The sequence below is a fragment of the Leptonotus elevatus genome, chromosome 13, assembly GCF_054856555.1.
Source record: "Leptonotus elevatus isolate MCC_2025b chromosome 13, RoL_Lele_1.0, whole genome shotgun sequence".
Classification (NCBI taxonomy): Eukaryota; Metazoa; Chordata; class Actinopteri; order Syngnathiformes; family Syngnathidae; genus Leptonotus; species Leptonotus elevatus.
Window position 1 is genome coordinate 8,019,754 of NC_141251.1, and position 18,818 is coordinate 8,038,571.

Genomic DNA, 18,818 nt, shown 5'->3' on the forward strand with positions numbered 1-18,818 from the left:
TAAATTCAAGCTTGTTTATTTAGGATAAGTACAATAAAGCTTCATTACATGAACCTTCAGAAAAAAACTGTGCACAACATCCCTACCATATGAAGACCGTACCTGCTGAAAAGCTGTGATGGGCACAAGCAAGTGAGAAACAGTAGTGTGGTCGATTGATCACATTGTAACAGCAGCAGAGGCAAAAGCAAAGCTTGGCAGGCCTAAAAGTGAGTTTTACAGTGAAAATGTCACCTCTCAGGTTTCTGACAGACCGCATGACTTCATTAGAGACACAGTCAGGTACACAGGATACACAGCTCAAATGACAAAAGAAGACAAAAGAAATTATATAGCCATTAGCTTCATGTCCAACATAAGAATATTGCACAAATCTGAATGTACAGTGACAAACTGAGACATGTATAGAAACCATTCAGCCAGTATACAAAAGCAACAAGCAAAATTTGTGAGGCGTCCAGGATAAGAAAATAATCAAAAGGTGGTCAAGCGGGTACTTTCTAATCCGTCTGCCTCTGCAGCATTGACAGTTATGCAGGCGTTGCTTTTTCAGATGTCCGTCAATCCCATGTAACTCAGAAGTTTAAATGTACTAATATGAGAATAAAAGGTAGACCTGCATTAATTAGAGGGCTGTTACACTTTAGTTTGACAAACATTGAAGTTACTGTGGAAATTGGAGATTTTTAACAAAAAGTCAATGATAGTACTATTGAGTAAGATTGCAAACGTTCGTTCATTCACGTTTTGAATAACGCAATATCATGACTTGCTAATTGCTTCATTGAAACAAATGTGTACTTAAATGTCACTGAGACCTCAGAATTAGTCATTACCTAACTGTGCTCCATCATCCAACATGACCTTGAACAACACCTGATGAGAATTTCCAAGGTGCAAAAGTTTTGGAAGAAACTTAAAAAGAAAATCACTCAAACCTCACACAACTTTCTCGCCGGTTTTGGACAATGACGTGGATCAAAAGGGCAAAATAGTTCCTCTCGATCAGTTCACAGTCAAATATGAATTGGACCAACGTGATTGTAAGTGATTAAATAGCTGCTGTAGAAGATGATAGAGGCTGGAAAGATTATGAACGTTTCTTCAGGTGTAAGCCAGATCAATAACCTGCAAAGCATTAACCCAGTTACAATTGGAGTTCAACTCATCTAGACAAAGACTGAACATTAGCAGCTTAGTCAACCTAGAAATCCTAGAAAATAAATGGACTTCGGTTTTACAGCATTATGTTTAAACTGCTTTTACACTCTCATCCCAAATGCTGTAAAAGTGTTTCAGCCGGTGATTACTCAAATAGGCTTTTTATTTTGTGCCTCACATTGTAGATGACATTTGACTTTTTGTTGTTTAACATGACAATTCTAACCAAAAGATAGCAAACTAGCTCATGTTTGAATCAACCAGTATTTGCGGAGACTTGAAGTGGCACTAAGTTGGCAGTAACCACAGCAATAATAGAGTTTTGTGTAAAAAAAAAAAAAAAAAAAAAAAAAAAAAAAAACTATCCAGTGACTCTCCAGGAGCTTTCAGAGAAAATGAATAAGAGAATAACATTTAGGGAGCTGATGGCTCGTTAGGGCTGAAGACAAGAATACTCAATGTCTGCAAATAATAGGGTAACAAAAAACTATTTGAGAAACACATATCTGGCACTCACACCGCATGTACAACATCATACAGAAACCTTTTTTTTTTAAGTATTATTTTCTTCACACATAAATGTAAACTGAAAACAGAAAAAACACATAAGCTTCAAATATGGGTCAAATATAATTTGGAAATAGGAACAAAACAATCAAAAATCCACCAAGTTATTCACATATTTATGAAATATTATTTAAAAATATTTAACAAAGAACAGGACAATAACTCCTTTAAATCTTCATGAAAAACATGTATGGTTTATATGAAACATGTTTGGCTGAGGTGATGTAACTGAAATGAAAACTTAACACCCATTGCATTTATTGTGCAGCTGCTAAAACCCCCCAAAGAAGGGACTGATTTCTGAATATTAAAAAGGTCTGCATTTAAAAGTGCTTCAAACAAAAAGGTAAGAAAGCTTACGTTTAAGGATGTTTCTCGCCCCCACGCTGCAGCCGTTTTGACCTTTACAGTAAATTACTACCGAACAATTATTTTCATTGCACACAAAAATAGCGGCGAGTGAAAACATCATTGAGAAGGATCAAGTTTTACAAAGACACTTTGAGTCCTCAGAAAAATATCTTGAATGAACGTTGTGGTGTTTCCCTTTGAAACCTAAAGCATGGACACAGTGCAAAATAAAAGCATTAACAGGTGCAACCAAGTCGGAGGGAATTCCTTCATGTATTTCGTCGAGGACTTAAAAAAGAATGGACGGTATCCCCCTTTCAAATAGTGAGCTAACCCTCCCATCCAAAAAAACAAACAAACAAACCAACCAAGGGGCACAGATCCAAAATGTTCCAACTTTTTCTGCTTTCCAGTCTGGTTTAGTGGAGCGCCTCCACGCAGATCTGCTCCTCGGTGATGTCATCCAACAGTTGCAAGTCCACCGGGCTGCAGATGTCGTAGACCTCTGCTCCCATCAGGGCCTCCTCCTCGAGGCCATCGCCTTTGCCCTTAAAACACTGTTGCTCCGAAGGAGAGGTGCTCTCCACCGACTCCAAGTCCTCAATGCCCGCGCGGTAGTGGATCATGAGCAGAGTGAGCGCCTGGAGTCTTTCGCTGGACTTGGAAAGGGCCGAACTAATGAGGACCTTGCGCCTGGGATCGCCGGTCTCCCTCTCTATCAGGAGAGCGTTGTTGTGCTCCAACTCCTGATCGATTTCCTGCTGCAGCTTGTCCAGCATCAGCTCAAGTTTTTGGGAACGTTCATCTGTGGGCAAACCTCGGTAGAGGTCGCGGCCGATCTCCTTCACGGCAATGAACACGCTGTCATCTAAACCGCCCTCCTTGCGAACGAGTTTGCTGCTTCCCCCGCTGCCGGCGGGTTGCTTGGAAGGGCTGGCGCCACTTGGGTAGGTCTCGGTATCACTGCTCTCATTGTCTGAGGTGTTTGGGGTATGTTTGGGGGAAGGATCCACTGCTCCGGGCACTGCGTCCGTGACCTGCTCAACCAGGCGTGTCTTGGGGGCCTGGCGCAGGTTAAGCAGACGGGAGCTGGTGTTGATTATATGGCGGGTTAAGCCAGTGGTGGCCCGATTGATGGTGGACTTGGCCTCGGGGTCAGCTCCTCGACGTTCAGTCGCTGCCACGCAGAAGGGATTTTCAGCCAGGCATTTTTCCTGGCATTTCTTGTGGCAAACGTAGGCGCAGATCATACACTGCGACGCCGCCTTGGTCCAAACTTTCTTTTTGCAATATTCACACCAGGTAGGGTTTTGGAACTGAGTGTCCTGGAAGTTGTGGCGAACCTCAACTAGCTGCATGCCACCGTAGGCCAAGTCGTCACGCGGGGCTGTGGAGATATGTTCCCTCTCCCGCTCTCTTAGATCTTCATCATGGAGACTCCCTTCACGCTCCCTCTCTGCCAATCCAGGATAGTCCAAATCATCCCCCGATAGGTAACAGAAATTGAGAGTAGCATCCCCATAACACAACTTCTCATTGAAGCCTTTGTGGGTGCTGAGGCTGCGTAGTGCGGTGCGGCTGACGTTAGCTCTCGGCTGTGGAGGCCCAAGCCGAAATGTGCTCTGATATTCTGCTGAAGATGTTGCCATACATTCAAGGGCTACATGCTCCAGCTGGAGGCTGGCATGACCCAGGCACAACAAACTGCCCAGCTTAAAGGGATCTTTACACCAAAGGGCCACATTAAGGTACTTATGGTTGCTGTCCACCTCAAACACAACAGAGGCCTTGGGCCAACGTGTTGTCTGGTTACGGAACATGGTTTCGGGGGATTCCCAGAAGGAGTGCTCTTCGAGACTGTCCCGTGTGCTGCAGGAACCTTCGGAAACTTTGTCCTTCGCCTGGTCAGCCTTGATACTTGTGAAGGATGGGATTGAAATATCATCGCTGGACTCTGACGGCCTGGTGGACTTCCCCTCACTCGGTTTGACACAAGTCTTTTCGCCGCCATCTTCATTGGCTCCAGTGGGAGGAGCTTTTTCAGGAGATTTCTCAGAAGCACTCAGCGTGGTTGTCGCAGTCGATATTACAGAAGTTGTGTTTGTTGTCGAATCAACACTTTCGGAAGAAAGGGTTTCTGAGCTGGCAGACGACAACCGTATTTGAGGTCTTGGTGGCACTGGGGGGCGGGATGGTGGGGGTGGAGGCGGTATCGTGGGGCGCTGCAAACTATCTCCTGGATCATTGCTCGTCTTCTGTCGTGAGGGCTTTGGTGATTCTTTAGGTTGGGGCTTTAGTGGTGATTGGAGGCCCACGAGGTTTAGCTTACGGCTGAGGATGGGTGATATCGTCCCAAGAGGTTTCGAAGCCAAGTTGGCCACAGTTTTTTTGGGGCTTTGGTTTACTGTAAGTAAGAAATCATCCTTATTTTCACTGGTGCTGCTGGGGCCAACATTGTGGCTGGGTTTGGAGTCGACAAGCAACTCTTCAAATTCAGAGTCCATGTCTTTACTGTCAGTTATGTCAGACAGAGTGGTGATGGGGGCCGGGTCCTCTTCATATCCCCCCGGCTGGGATATGAAGCCCGGTTCTTCCAGCTGTCCAAATCCCTCCTGAAGAGTTCCCAGGCTTCCGAGGGACGGAGTCTGGTGGCGGACCGGCCTCTCATACAGGACCACTACCCTCTCTCCAGCCTGCTTCAGAAGTTTGGGCACTTGAACCGACGATGTCACTTTGACACCTGCCGAAAATTGACGTCAATTAATATACTGAAAAACGGAATAAAAAAACATTCATTAATGACCTTTGCTTCGACATTACGTTTGTTTTGATAACCAGATTATCTCCGAGTCAAATTTGTATTGAAACTTAACAATGCCTTCTACAAAGACCAATGTCAAATAAGCCATCTCAAACCTCCGATTGCGATGAGGCGATCACCTCGCTGCAAGTCTGCCAAGGCTGCGGGGGAGTTAGGAGTCACCGTCTCGATGCTTACATGGACCGCATCGCCCTCACTGGCAGGCACATGCCTGAAGGTCATTCCCACGCTGCCACACGGACCCTTGATCACCTCTGTCTGTAATGTAAAAAAAGAAAAGACTGGTTAAAATTAACTCATTCAAGCAAATACGTTTTTTATTACTTTGTCCTTCACTCCCAAAAACATATTTATATGTTTTTATGTTTTTTTTTTATGCTGGAGCATACAGAAGGCTTAGCTCGCTTAAAGCAATAATAGTTATTACAAAAAATGGCCAGCAGGTGACAGCAGAGTATAAGAGATCGCCCAGGGCCGTGTTGCAACAAGCTCTTTTTGCCAGTGTTTTCAACAGGTTTTTGAATAATGATGAAATTTAGCGATATTCTAATGCTAATTGCTGCAAAATGGAAACAGATAGAGATACAAATACTTTTTTTTTTGCTGATGAAGGAAGAGACTCTAATCTTCGTTTCGGTAGGTGTTTTTATAGCTGACTTTTGAGCAGTGACAAAAAAAAGCTTGGAGTCAACCACTGACATCTTCTCCTTCTCTGACTCAAACTGAAAGTGGCAATTCCGTGTGAGATGAAAGGGCTGCAATTAAACCCCACCCCCGCCTGCCTTAATGACAGCCACAGCTCACAAGTCACATATCCCACATTACAACTGTTGCGATGCAGAGGTGACCTGCTTCAAGCCCAAGAGCGTGTCCATATACAGTCATGTCGGCATGGTCTGTGCCGACCGGCGGGTTACTGTAGTCAAATATGATAGCTGACAAAAGAGCCCAACGCAATGTGGAGGAGGAGGAGGAGGAGGAGAAAGAGGATGAAAATGGTACAGGTGCCCTGGTATAAAAAGACAGAAAAGGAGAGCCAATACGACGTGGCTCGGCTGAGACAAATGACTGTAATTTCCCCTGCAGTAATTCGTTATGGTTCTGGTGGAAGTCTGTGATTGAGTTAGGCTTGGCATGAATAAGCTGTTGATCTACACAAGCTGGCAAGGGGGAAGGGTTGAGAGGGGCTCAGTGGATGACGGACAGTCTTGATCCTGATCCATGCTCATCAAAAGAGAAACATGGCGTCACCACTTAGCATAGATGAGATTCACTTCAATAACGGTAGAAGTAGTAGTAAGTGAATATGTTTACTTGGTTGCCTTTTACCATCATTCATGTTGATTATTCCAGGATATTTAGCGAACAAAAAAAACAGCAGCCGTAAAGACGTGTTTTTGATGCTGAATAACACTGCCCATAAAATCTGTGTCAGTGTTTGAGGACAGCGAAAGTAGTTATTCTTCCCGTAGCTGATCACAAACTAGTTGAGCCAACCGTGATTCTGCTGGTTACAGCCAGGTCATTTCTGGACTATAAGGCACATCTGACTATAAGCCGCACTAGCTACATTTGGGGAATACTCGAGTTTATTACACAGATAAGCCGCACCCGACTGTAAGCCGCAGGTGTTTTAACGTTACCGCACCGGGTTCCCGCTACGTCCTTTTTCATAATGATGGCGCAAAATTGTCCCGCTCTCGTCCTGTCTCTCCTACTGTATTTGGGCTCACTTGGTTTGTTTTGCTCTGCCTGATGCTCTCGCGCTTCTTTTATAGTGCGCCCCCTTGTGATCTGATGGATAATCCGCACCTTTGTATAAGCCGCAGTTTCAAATGCAAGTGAAAAAAGTAGCGGCTTATAGTCCAGAAATTACTGTAGTTGCCATTTTCTGTGTGCACGCTCTCCATTTTCCACATCATCAATGGTGAAGTTGAAACGGGGTATTGCCAGGTGAATATTTCCCACATGACACCCCAGGATTCAATTACGATTCAGGGGCAACGATTCGATTATAAAACTATTATTGATGCATTTTTAATTTATGTATATTGATGCACCTTTTTTTTACAACACACATTTTTATTTGTCTCACTAAGTATTAATCACTCGGTGCAATGGATTAAAAAAAAAATGGTTTGGATCAGATTACGGATTTGAATCGCGGATCAGATCATTTTTGGGATCAGCAAAGGAAAAAGAGATAAATAGTCTTCCTTTTATTTGATAAAACACTTGTTCCCATTAAATAACAAGATTAAACTCAAATGTCAAATATGTCCATTTAGAATGTATGAACACAAGCCATATTTAACATATTAAGATGAATGTTTTTATTTAATAGGGAAAAATTTGTTACATCATGCACAGTTAACATGAATGCCATATTTGTATATAGGAATATAAAAATGTACTTAAGTAATGATGACTTTTAAATGTTGAAAATTAATATTGAATAAAAATCACACCTAAACAAATGTTTAAAAAGAAACATTCTTAAGAACGTTAAAGACTTTTCAATGTCATTTATGTGTTTTAGAGAACAATTCCCTTCAGTACTGATTTTTTGGGGGCAGGGCTAAAATGCAGGCAAGCTGTTGCAACCAAGGAAGAACATGGATGTATCCCAATGTCCACCCTTAACCCCCTCATTCACTATATAGTCCCGCACTATATGTGACCCGCTCCGGAGAAAAAGAAAAAGAAAAAAAAAACAAAGAAAGGAAAGATGCAATTTAGTGTGAAGTGACTGTTGAGGTAGAGATTTGTGTGCGTGGATGGTGGCAGGTGCATCGTGTAAACATTGAACGAAATGCAGGTATGGACAGAAAGTAGGTGTTGCCGTATAAATCACATGTCGCGGCACAGGCCAATAAACGTCATGCCGCAAATCCCAAAATTACCTTTACAATTTACTGTTGAGATGAAGAAAACCTTGATGACTTCTGCCTGGCTACAAAATGTCTTTTTACTCAGCATTTATGGCTTTTGTGTGAGTGCGTGCGTGTCTGCCTCCAGGCCACGTCTAATGTGATCTGGCTTTGTTACAGCTCTTCCATAAAGACGATAACAACATTTCACTGTGGAGAGAATGCGGAGGCTAAAGGCCTCTTCAGCTTCACATCACGCAGACCATTACTTGAAAGTGTGCTGGCAGAAACAAAAAAACACTCCACCTTCAAATCTGGATCCAACGAAACATACGGCAAAATTATGTCACTAAGGGACCGGAGAGTGGAAGAGGAGTTTCACCACCAAAATCAGTACAAGACACTTGAAGTTACATTTTAGCAAATACCAGATCATGCAAACCTCGACTATCTTCCATTTTTCATGTGACACATTAGTGGCGATTGCTCTAACGAAATTTGATTTTTTTTTTCTTCCCCTGAACGGCTCAATTCGAATTTTTTCATATATCTGACCTGGGTCACTTTGACATGTGGCCCTAGATCGGATACGTATCCACATTTTTGCAATGCGACCTTCTTCTGAATGGCCAGGTCACATACAGCATATCCAACCTAGGCTACACGTCATCAAAAGTCCAACATCCGTTCGGCAATAACAGTTGTGACTTTAATTGAATCCCACTGGAAACGTTAAGCATGAATTTGACATTCGTGGTGATATTAGGAATTTAGCAACGCAGACGGTTTATTTATTACACGCAGGAATGATGTGACGTCAACTTTAATAGACGTCTCCATGAAATTAGGAGATCGAAAAGGCTCGACTCATTTTCCCAAAATATTTCTTCCTCCTCTCGCATTGCTCCTCTGTAGATGTAAGATGATAAAAAGGTGAAGCCCCGATGATGGGCTTATTAAAGTCTGTGGCCCTGACACGCTGGACCATACGTATTTACTAGGGGTGGGAATCTTTGAACGTCTCACGATTCGATTCCGAATCGATTTTTGATTAAGGACGATTTTTGATTCAAAATGATTTGACTGACAATGTTTTTTGCTTCAATCCACAGATGTGCAAGGAATTGTAACGATCTGCTCCAGTCTGACTCCTTAATGCTAATTAGCGCGCTACTCGCGGCACTTTTATCACTCAAAAGAACGGCTCCACACTGCAAAAAAAAAAAAAAAAGACTTATTGGAATAACTTGATCGTGACTTTTTCCTTCTACTCTCTAATCTGGCTACAATTTAACAGCGTATGAGACCGCGTGGAACCACACTGCCCCTAACTGGCCAAATCGGGTGCAACATGAACAGCGCTCCCAATAAAGGCACACACAGACAAAGGCAAGACAGTATAAAATAATTTAAATAAAATCGATTTGGGGACATTTAAAATTGATAATTGAGAATCGCAATTCTGATGAGAATCGATTTTTTTGCACACCCCTAGTATTTACTTTCATATACGGTTCTTTTGCTGCCCCTGAATGGTTTCCCCTTAAGCTTGGAAAAAAAAAGGTTGCGAGCAGGGATGTTGCTCTGCGATGCTCTAAACACTGTCAGATGCTCTGGAGATTGTGAGCAGGCGCGTTGCCATGGTGAAGCGGCCACAAGTTGTCCTGTCGCAACTGTTGCTTTCTTGCGCACTGAAGAAAGCAAAAATGCTGAGTCTCTCAACTCTATCAAACGATCAAGGTAGGTTCAACATATTGTCAATTTCCCTTATTCAAATGAACACGGCTGAGGACATTTTCTACAGGGCTTTACAACACCTAGCGACGTTCGGAAAAATATGCCGTCCCTTATTGTATGAACAGCTGCCATCAGCCCCGTAGGTGCTGAGCAGCATTCATTAGTGCGGTAGTGTAGTTGTGTGTGCAGCTGCGCGACTGGCAACAATGACACCATTGTGCCTTTATCTACGTGGAAGTTGATCCGAAGAGCAAACTGTTAAACACGCTACAAAACAACTCACGTTGCAAATGATAAAATTACGAAGATCACCAACTTTTCTCGTTTCATTTAAAAAAAAAAAAAAAAAAAACTGGGGATCATCGTAAAATGTCAAACAAACAAAAAACATAATAACAATGATAAAAAAAATAAGCTAATAGCAAAATTAAATAAAGTGAGATATAAATGAAATCTGCCCCAATTTTGGTATTGTCTAAATAGCAGAGTTTACTTTTGGAGAAGTGGCGCTTCTTCTCGGGTGAGCAGCAGCAGCAGTTAACTAACCACATCAACGTTGACAATTGACACAGGCAGCAAGCAGCTCCTGGTTTCGTGTCTCGGAGCAGGAAAAGGAAGAACTCAGGAGCACCTGCTAACAGGATGTAAATGGAACAATTTGCCATTTGTTTCGGCAAATGCAGCCTCTCTTTTATCTGCGCTGCCACTGAGAACAAATGAAAGGTTAATATGTTCAAATGGCGGCCAACCACTACTTTAGAGTTGTCTCTTTTACCTCCAGGACAGACACTAGTATTGCTTTGATCTCAATTACTACCGGTACTGATATAAAAATACATTTGCGGCATCTGTTAGAGCGCTACATATGCATTGATAGGAAATCCAGATATGACTTCAAATGTATCAGCAAGTCAACATGTCCTCATGTCGGGAATGTAAAATTATTATAAAAGTATGTTTGAGAAAATATTTTTACTGCCTTATTTCAAGGTATCGGTACTCATGACGGTGGCCGATACCAGTATCGACTGCCCTCTTACGACCAGGAACTAGAAATTATGAGAATATAAAATTGTCATTAATTTCATACGATGAAGGAAAAAATGCTACATTGGTATTAATAGGTCTTTCTTTAAAATGATCTGTCATTGTTTTGGGAAATATTAATAAATCTAACGCACACGCGGTAACGGTACTTGGTATCAGTATTAGTGACTACTCAAGAATTTAAAAATGGGGAAAAAATGCACAATGCAATTTACCAACCACCCCACTGAGCAGTGTCAGACAGGTGGTAATGATTAGTATTAGGTGTGTTAGAAAAAATCGATTCGGCAATATATCGCAAAATTGCAGCGCGCAATTCTCAAATCGATTCGATATGCGGCCAAATCGATTTTTTTTTTTATGGGAATATTCAACAAAACGTCTTTACTTAGGGTTAGGATTCACACATTAAGTATGGAAGAATGTTATATTAATGGAACATTAAGCCTTAATATTTTATTTCAGTGCTGTTCAAACATGAAACAGACTGCAACCTGAATTTTCAGATAAATAAATACATTTTCATACAAATCTTACAGTTGACATGTACAAGTTTACTGATTAGTATTTTCTAAATTTGAGGTAAAAAAAAGAAGAAAAAAAATCACAATAATCAATTTATAGATTCGTATCGGGATTAATCGGTATCGAATCGAATCGTGACCTATGAATCGCGGTACAAATCGAATCGCCAGGTACTTGGCAATTCACACCTCTAATAAGTATGGAAGTGGGCGTGGAAAGTGTCAATGTCTGTCCCATTGAAAATGAATGGGAAAAAATATTTCACGTTAAATTGTGCAAAAACCGGAAATAATGTGAAATCAGACAATATATGCAGCCCGGGAGGCGTGAATTTTTGAGGCAAGTTGAAATTTGAACGGTGTAAATCGGAAGTATTATGTGGGAGTTGTTTCACGGCAAAAAAAAAAAAAAAAGTGGAGAATAAAAATCACAATAACATATGTAGGAACGCTTCAGTTACTTTTATAAAGTAAAATTCTTAACACTGGTCATTCGGGATGCGTTTTGTTGCGGGAGCTTGACAGAGCTCGGATGTGGAGCATCTCATGTTGGTTGGCTGAACATCACCCCGCTGCTCTACAGCAGGTTCGGGAGGGTGCGTGTGAGATATAGTGGTGGAGGTTGAGCACATTTTTTTTCCCTGTCACTGCGCTGCTTGGTAATTTAATCTAATACCACATGTCAGATCGATTTGTGTATGGTTATAGGGTACGAGTCGCTGCGAGGCAAGTACACAGCAATTCCCTGCCATATCCAATTAGCAACCCTTGTTCTGATGAGGAGGTTGAGGGGTGGGATGCATGGCCAGTAACTGCCCAGGTGTTTACGTCAGCACCTATTATACCGGTTATCCGTGATGTCACACAATGTGGGATATGTGTACTTAGACCTAATGATACAGGCAGGTGTCAAGCTACACAAAGCAATCAATTCTGGAACATTTGAAGCAATCAAATTTCCACATCACTCCATTTGAATATTCGAATACATTTTTTAAATAACATTCACGTACTGTTCAAAAAGGGACGTTGAAACTATAAGTGTATGTGGCCCTTGACTTCATTGTTGACTTGACTTGCGCGTATACCAAATTGCCAACTGCCTCCTCTATGCATTCTTTGATTTAAATTTTAAGGGAATTATTGTTTCATTTAATATTTACAAAATCCTACTTGAATTACATATTGACACGAACAAAATTTCCTTGATTGACTGCGGGGAAATTAACAAAAAAAAGAAAATATTGTTTTCTAGGGGTGTGCCAAAAAAAAAAGAAGATTCTCATAAGAATCGCAATTCTCAATTAGTACGATTCAGAATCGATTTTAAATGTCCCAAAATCGATTTTATTTAAATTATTTTATACTGTCTTCCCTTTGTTTGTGTGTGCCTTTATTGGGAGCGCTGTTCATGTTGTACCCGATTTGGCCACTTAGGGGCAGTGTAGTTAATTCCACGCGGTCTCATACACTGTTAAGTTGCAGCCACATTAGAGAGTAGAAGGGAAAAGTCTCGATCAAGTTATTGCAATAAAAGTTTTTGTTTTTTCGGCGTGCAACTGTTCTTTTGAGTGATAAAAGTGCCGCGAGTAGAGCACTAATTAGCATTAGCGAGTCAGACTGCAGTAGATCATTACGATTTCTTGAACATCTACAAATTGAAGCAAAAATCATTGTCAATCAAATCATTCTGAAGCAAAAATCGCTATTAATCGAAAATCGATTTTGAATCGAATTGCACACCCAAAAATCGGAGTCGAATCGAACCGTGAGACATTCAAAGATTCCCACCCCTATTGTTTTCCCCTCACATACATACATCTGTTCTAGAATAGTCGACCAACAATGGTTTGAACAATTATAAAATGTGTTAGTCTGCTCCGACAGATCCCATCACCTGTGGTCATTTTCCATTTTGTGTGGCGATTGACAGATGACACACCCATCGTCCGTTTCCATTTTTCCGTGCCAATTATAGGCCCTATTCTAATTCTCTTTGACAATCGGTAGCAGCACGGTGAAAATTACATTAAAAGATGAGAGATTTTCCCGGCAACATGTTTTTGTTTGCTTCTAATCGCTTCTTTCCCTGATCAATTCTCCTCAAGGGGGGAGGTAAATTGAGCTGGCGCTTTGTACATGACAGCGCGAGGCGCAACCGCATTATAGGTTTCCTGCTATTTTCATTCAGAAAGCTTTCTGTTGATCCTTTAGTATGTGGTCTCATTAGTCAGGAAATGACATGCTGCCTTGGTCGTTGACCGTTAACTTGGGCCCTTCGAATACCTACACTGATGAATCGTCAGTCACGTACTTGGCTGCACGTACTTCACAATACAAATACCCTTTTTTCTTACATCCGTCTTTTGCTCTTTCTATTCCTGAGCAGTGAGCACAGCTTACTAATGATCTTAACGCCTTTCAGCAGTTTCAATGAGCATCCTTTTTTAGTATCACGTGGCCTTTTCTTATTTAACCACCGCGTGACCTTTTGCCACCTTTTGAAATGCTATCTGAGAAATAGGCAGGATCTCCCATCTCAATTTGATTTGAAAGCATCTACTAAAGCAACTACTTATTTGTCTTCTTTTGAAATATCGCATCCGTTTTTATTTTGAGTAATGATCCTCGCTGACCGTATACAGAAGTTGATTTATAAATGCTCTTGAGAGCTGGGCTGGGCATCATCTCACCCAAATGAAATATATCATGTCGTTTGAGTGCTTCCGGCTTTTTAAGAGATCAGTTGAGCAAACTAACAGTTGACAAACTAACACAGAGCGGATGACTAAGATAACGTGGTCAATTGGTCCGATTGCTTCAACGGAAACAGACTTCATCGTTCCGGTACGTCATTCGGGGCTTTGGGTAGGAGGCTCAGTGTTTATATGAGTGACAAGCCTTGGCTTTCAAAAAGGGACGCAAACGCTCAAATGCCAAATTGATAACGGTGGAAATGTGTCTCCTCTCTACTTCCCTGACAGTGATTCAGACAACTGATGATAGTACTTGTATTTTTTTGTTTTTGTTTTAATTGATCGTGGTTACATCCATGACAGATCATTATTTCTCAATGCAGGTACAATGACGACGACAAAAAAGGGATCGTGTGGGCGACCGAAACCCTGTTGCTTTTCATATAAGTGCAAATTAGGCATAGCTCCTTTTTTGTTTGCCTGCGTCTCCATAACGACCCGTTTGTTCTGAATGCTTTTGAAATCTATTTGCTATGCTGAAAAGACGACTTAAAATTCAGATTTAGCCACATGACAAAAAAGTGCAAAGTAGATCTTGATGGTGATTTGTTCCGAGAAATACGACTGATTACAGTGTGTGCGTGGCTGCTCGTTTGTTGTGTATTCATTTGTCTTATTTTGATATAACGGCACAATTTGATGTAGAGGTGTCAAATCTATTGATATAGTTGTTCAAACGTCTTGGTAAAGTCGTTTGAATGTATTGATAAAGCTGTTCTAAGAGGTGTCTACTTTTAAAATGATTTTGGAGCGTGGAGGGAGCGTATCAATTTCGCATCACTTTGTAATATTGCGGGACACTACACAGCAAAAATTGGAGAGTTAAACTTGCAGAGGTTAAATTTGAGCTTTATTGGCATTTTGCATTGTTTATTATAAATGTTTATCTGTCACGGGGTTGACGGAGTGGCAAGAAATATGTGTCAATAAAAGACAGAAAATGGTAAAAGTGTAGGAGCATTTCATGCTCTCCGCTGAAGACGTCCACTAACGTTCATTTTACCTCGTCTTGGGTCCTTTTTACAGTGGTATTAACTCGTTTACTGCCAAAAATTAATTTCAACTATTTTTATTGGTTTAACATTTTTTTCCACTTTTGTTAACGAGAATATGAAAACCTAGATTTTTTTTATTGCACATTTAGAACAGATATGAAATTTGTGATTAATCGCGAGTTAACTAGTGAAGTAATGGGATTAATTTACGATTAAAAACTAATCGCCTGACGCCCCAACATTTTTTATATTTTCTTTTCTTTCCTTTTTTTTTTTATTAATTTACTGCCGTTGACGGCTATAAACGTCAAAAAAAAATTGAACTATTTTTTATTAGTTTAACTATTTTTTTCCACTTTTGTTAACAAGAATATGAAAACCCAGAATTTTTTTATTGTACATTTAGAACAGATATAAAATGTGTGATTAATCGTGAGTTAACTAGTCGTCCGATTAATTACAATTTAAAAAAAATAACCACCTCTTGCCCCTTTTTTTTGATGAATTTATAGCAGTGAATGAGTTAATAGTTATGTACCTTCCTAACACAACATTATCACTGCGGAGGGCTTGGTCCAACTATGGCTACTGTTGTGGCTTGTTTATTAACATGATAACAAGTAGTTATACGCTAAATTGTTACATCCGTAATGTTCAGGATACAGGGCACGATTTTTTTTTTTAAACAGTTGCCACAAAATCAAATTGAAAAATGATGAATGGGTTGGTCAATGGTGCAATCAAATGTTCAGAGCCAACAAGACATTTAATTTGACAATAATGGCATTGGATCTGTTAAATTACCTGGAACGTGCATAATTGCATGTGCTTGTTCCACCCATCAACTGGACATGAACAGATTCTTGATGCACGGTGTAACATGAACACAACGTTAGGATATACACGCCGGTTTAAAAATGGATCCAAATCCTGCGCAGAAAGTGACCTTTTCCCTCCTATGATGACATCACTCATTGTGTGTCTATATGCTTGCCTGCTCTCTACAAGCATCTTTCATCAAGTGTCGGAGGCAGATTAAAGACACAAAGGCCCCCCTAAGTGGAACATCAAACAAATGCCTGATGGTGAAAGGCTGTGTTTATATGTGCATAATGTTTGTGCACGGGAGAAAGGTTCATCGCAGAGGCTGAAATGACCTGATTGGTGTTGGTTTTGGGTGACAGCTGCGAGCTAGGCACTTGACTATTTTCACAAAGGTCCAAATAGCTGGCCCGAAAATGTCACAGAACAGCATTTAACAGTTCTGCTCATATTGTGTGTGTGGTGTGCTCAGATGATCTCAACACACGCATTCTCTTCCACCAACTGGTCAAGAATCCAGTCCGAAGGGAAGGGAGGGAAAGCTCTTGCGTGATCACACGTGACTTCACATACATGAAGCGCTTCTTTCCGGGGGTATGTTCCGATGGTTGCCGAATGTTTCCAAGGAGGACCGGAGACAGGAGCGTTATAAGCTGGTAATGTCTGCAGGACCCACGTTTATGCAAAAAAACAGCACTCAAAAAATTCACACACACACACACACAAAATGGATGAACATCGGGTTCCATATGACTTTTTGTTTTATTTACCGCCGCTTCCTCGTTCATCAGCCAGAATTTTTTTTTTTTTTACAGTGTTGAAAGCATGACAACAGACGTGACGATGAATCTATTGTAAAGTAAATTGCACAAACACAAGAAGGGAAAAAAAATAAATCTGACCAGGAATGTCAGAAAGCTTCTTTGATTGGCAGCTCAAAGATGGTTTCAGAAGAGAACGTTCACAAAAGGTGAAGTACCGTACAGTGACACAGACACTTGAATGACTTGTGTGAAAAGACAGCTGATTCAAACATAAAGGCTCCCCCAGCAGGACAAAAACCAACGGAAATTGGATCGATAAAAATCTAGCTGCACCCAAAAGGCCGCTTATCACTGGCTCTTTTGTTATTTCGAGCCAGCGCGAGGATCAAAAAGGGTGGCAAAGCAAAGAAATTAAGTGTACCACGATATATAAAGGAGTACTCCAAACAATGACGATTTGGTAGCTTTCCTTATACAGGGATCGTTGGTTGGGCTGAACATTGCGTTTTTTTTAAAAAAATAATAATAATAATTTTTGACACAAAGGCATTCCTGAGTGTTTTGAACACTATATGAAGCTCATTTATTATTGTTATCAAATAAAAAAAACAGGCCTTATGGAGAGAGAGAGAGAGAGGTTTATGTGCAGTAAAATGATCAAATATTGAAGATTCAAAATGATAAAAAGTCGACATATAAATAGTCCTCGGAATCTTCCACTTTAAAGAAAACCACAAAATGACCACAAAAGTGCATATGTTGCAATCATGAGTAAAAAGGACAAAGGCAGCTAATAAGATGGTGATATGACCTTTTCCAGATGGCAAACCCTTTGATCCCGACTTAGGTTGTCCTGCTGAGCACACGCAGACTGCAGACAGCTGATAAATCTAACTCAAATGCCATCCTGAATTGGCTTCTCCATGCATTTATTAACTAAAAACGATACAAGTGCTTTGAACCGACACAGGTGAAGAGTGCTAAGCTGATATGGCTCGAGTGTCACAATGAGAACATTCGGTTCTTAACCAACTCGATTGCTAGGCACAATTTGTGGCGAGTGGAACCTCAACTCATTTGTACCGACCATCGAGAATACAGAAATCAGGCACTTTGCTGATTAATGTGATGAAGTTCCTCAAGGTGGCAAATAATTGCCACTGGGGAATTGAAAACAAGATCGCCACCAAACATGACAGCAATCCCATACAAGCACAGTGCCTGCAATTGCTTATTTTGCCACGGGAAAATGTTATTCTTTCATTAAATGATAAAAATGTTATTTCTTTAGGCGCATTTTAAATATCGCAATAATATCAATATCGCAATATTCAACAACTATATCGCGATATAAACCCAACAAGTACCATACAATTGAACTAGCATAAAATAGCAATTGGAAAAAAGACTGGGAAATTTTAAATAACAATGTTTTTAAATCAAATTTATGTTTTTATCAACAATGTGCAGGGGAAATAAAAAAATAAATAAAAATTAATTAAAGATCACAATTTCTTTTTTTAATGTAATCTCTTGACAGCACGCCACTTATTGTGGGCGTGTTCTGACTGGAAGGTAACCCTGGCGATGGAGGGGGATTTTACTGTACAACCAATGAGGGGGGGAAAAAAGAAGAAGAAAAAGTTTTACATTTTCAATTTAAGGACAACAGCGATCCAATCAGAGCAAAGCTCATTTACATATCAAATATTTAAGAGAAATTGAGACGTTTAACCTGACAGACATTTTAGATCAGCTAGAATAGAATTTAAAAAAAGGACACCCTGGGCATTTCCAAACCAAACTATTTAAAAGACATCAACCATTAATGTATTTATTTTTATTATTTATCAACAGGTCTGGCATAAAACCAATAACAATTTGAAGTGCGAGTAACAAGTAGAGGAAAAGGAGAACTTGTATTTTACTGCCACCTGCTGGACAAGGGTTAAACTCCTCAAAAGGTCCTGTGCCATTCAACATGATAGAGTCCCTTGAGCAATGCGACGCACCATTTTAAATGTCACGTGTATATGTGAGGAAAGGAAGGCGACATGAAGCTTTGCTGGAGCTACCGCCAGTCGTTAGGGCTGGCATTTCACACTAAAACGGTCATCAGTCAAGCCTGGAGCGATAACTGTGCTGCCTCGAAATTGCGCCAATTATAAAAAGGTTTGCTTCGGGCCTCGATGTGTCCTTTGCCACTCAAAATGTCAACAATGGGATAATCTCATAAATGGAAGGAAGATGAAAATAAGCTTGTATTAATGTGTCAATAAGACGAAGTGCAGCCAATATTGCATCAAGAAGGAAGTAATTGTGTTACTCCCAAAATGGCTGTTCATCTGTCTGCTTTGATTAAGCAGCAAATATTTACATTTTTCATTTCACTTCAAAACTTCC

The 18,818-nt window shown here is 40.6% G+C and overlaps 1 protein-coding gene across 2 annotated transcripts in view; it reads right to left on the minus strand.

The window, feature by feature from the left end:
- pdzd8 (PDZ domain containing 8) overlaps positions 1-18,818 on the minus strand; it is a 26,660-nt gene continuing 7,842 nt past the window's right edge. For both annotated transcript variants that reach the window (XM_086093539.1, XM_086093538.1), the window contains 2 exons: positions 4,996-5,158; positions 1-4,819 (listed from right to left, as the gene is read on the minus strand). In XM_086093539.1, coding sequence (XP_085949665.1) covers positions 2,499-4,819; positions 4,996-5,158 — 2,484 coding nt within the window. In that variant the 3' untranslated portion in view covers positions 1-2,498. The remainder of the gene's footprint in view (positions 4,820-4,995; positions 5,159-18,818) is intronic.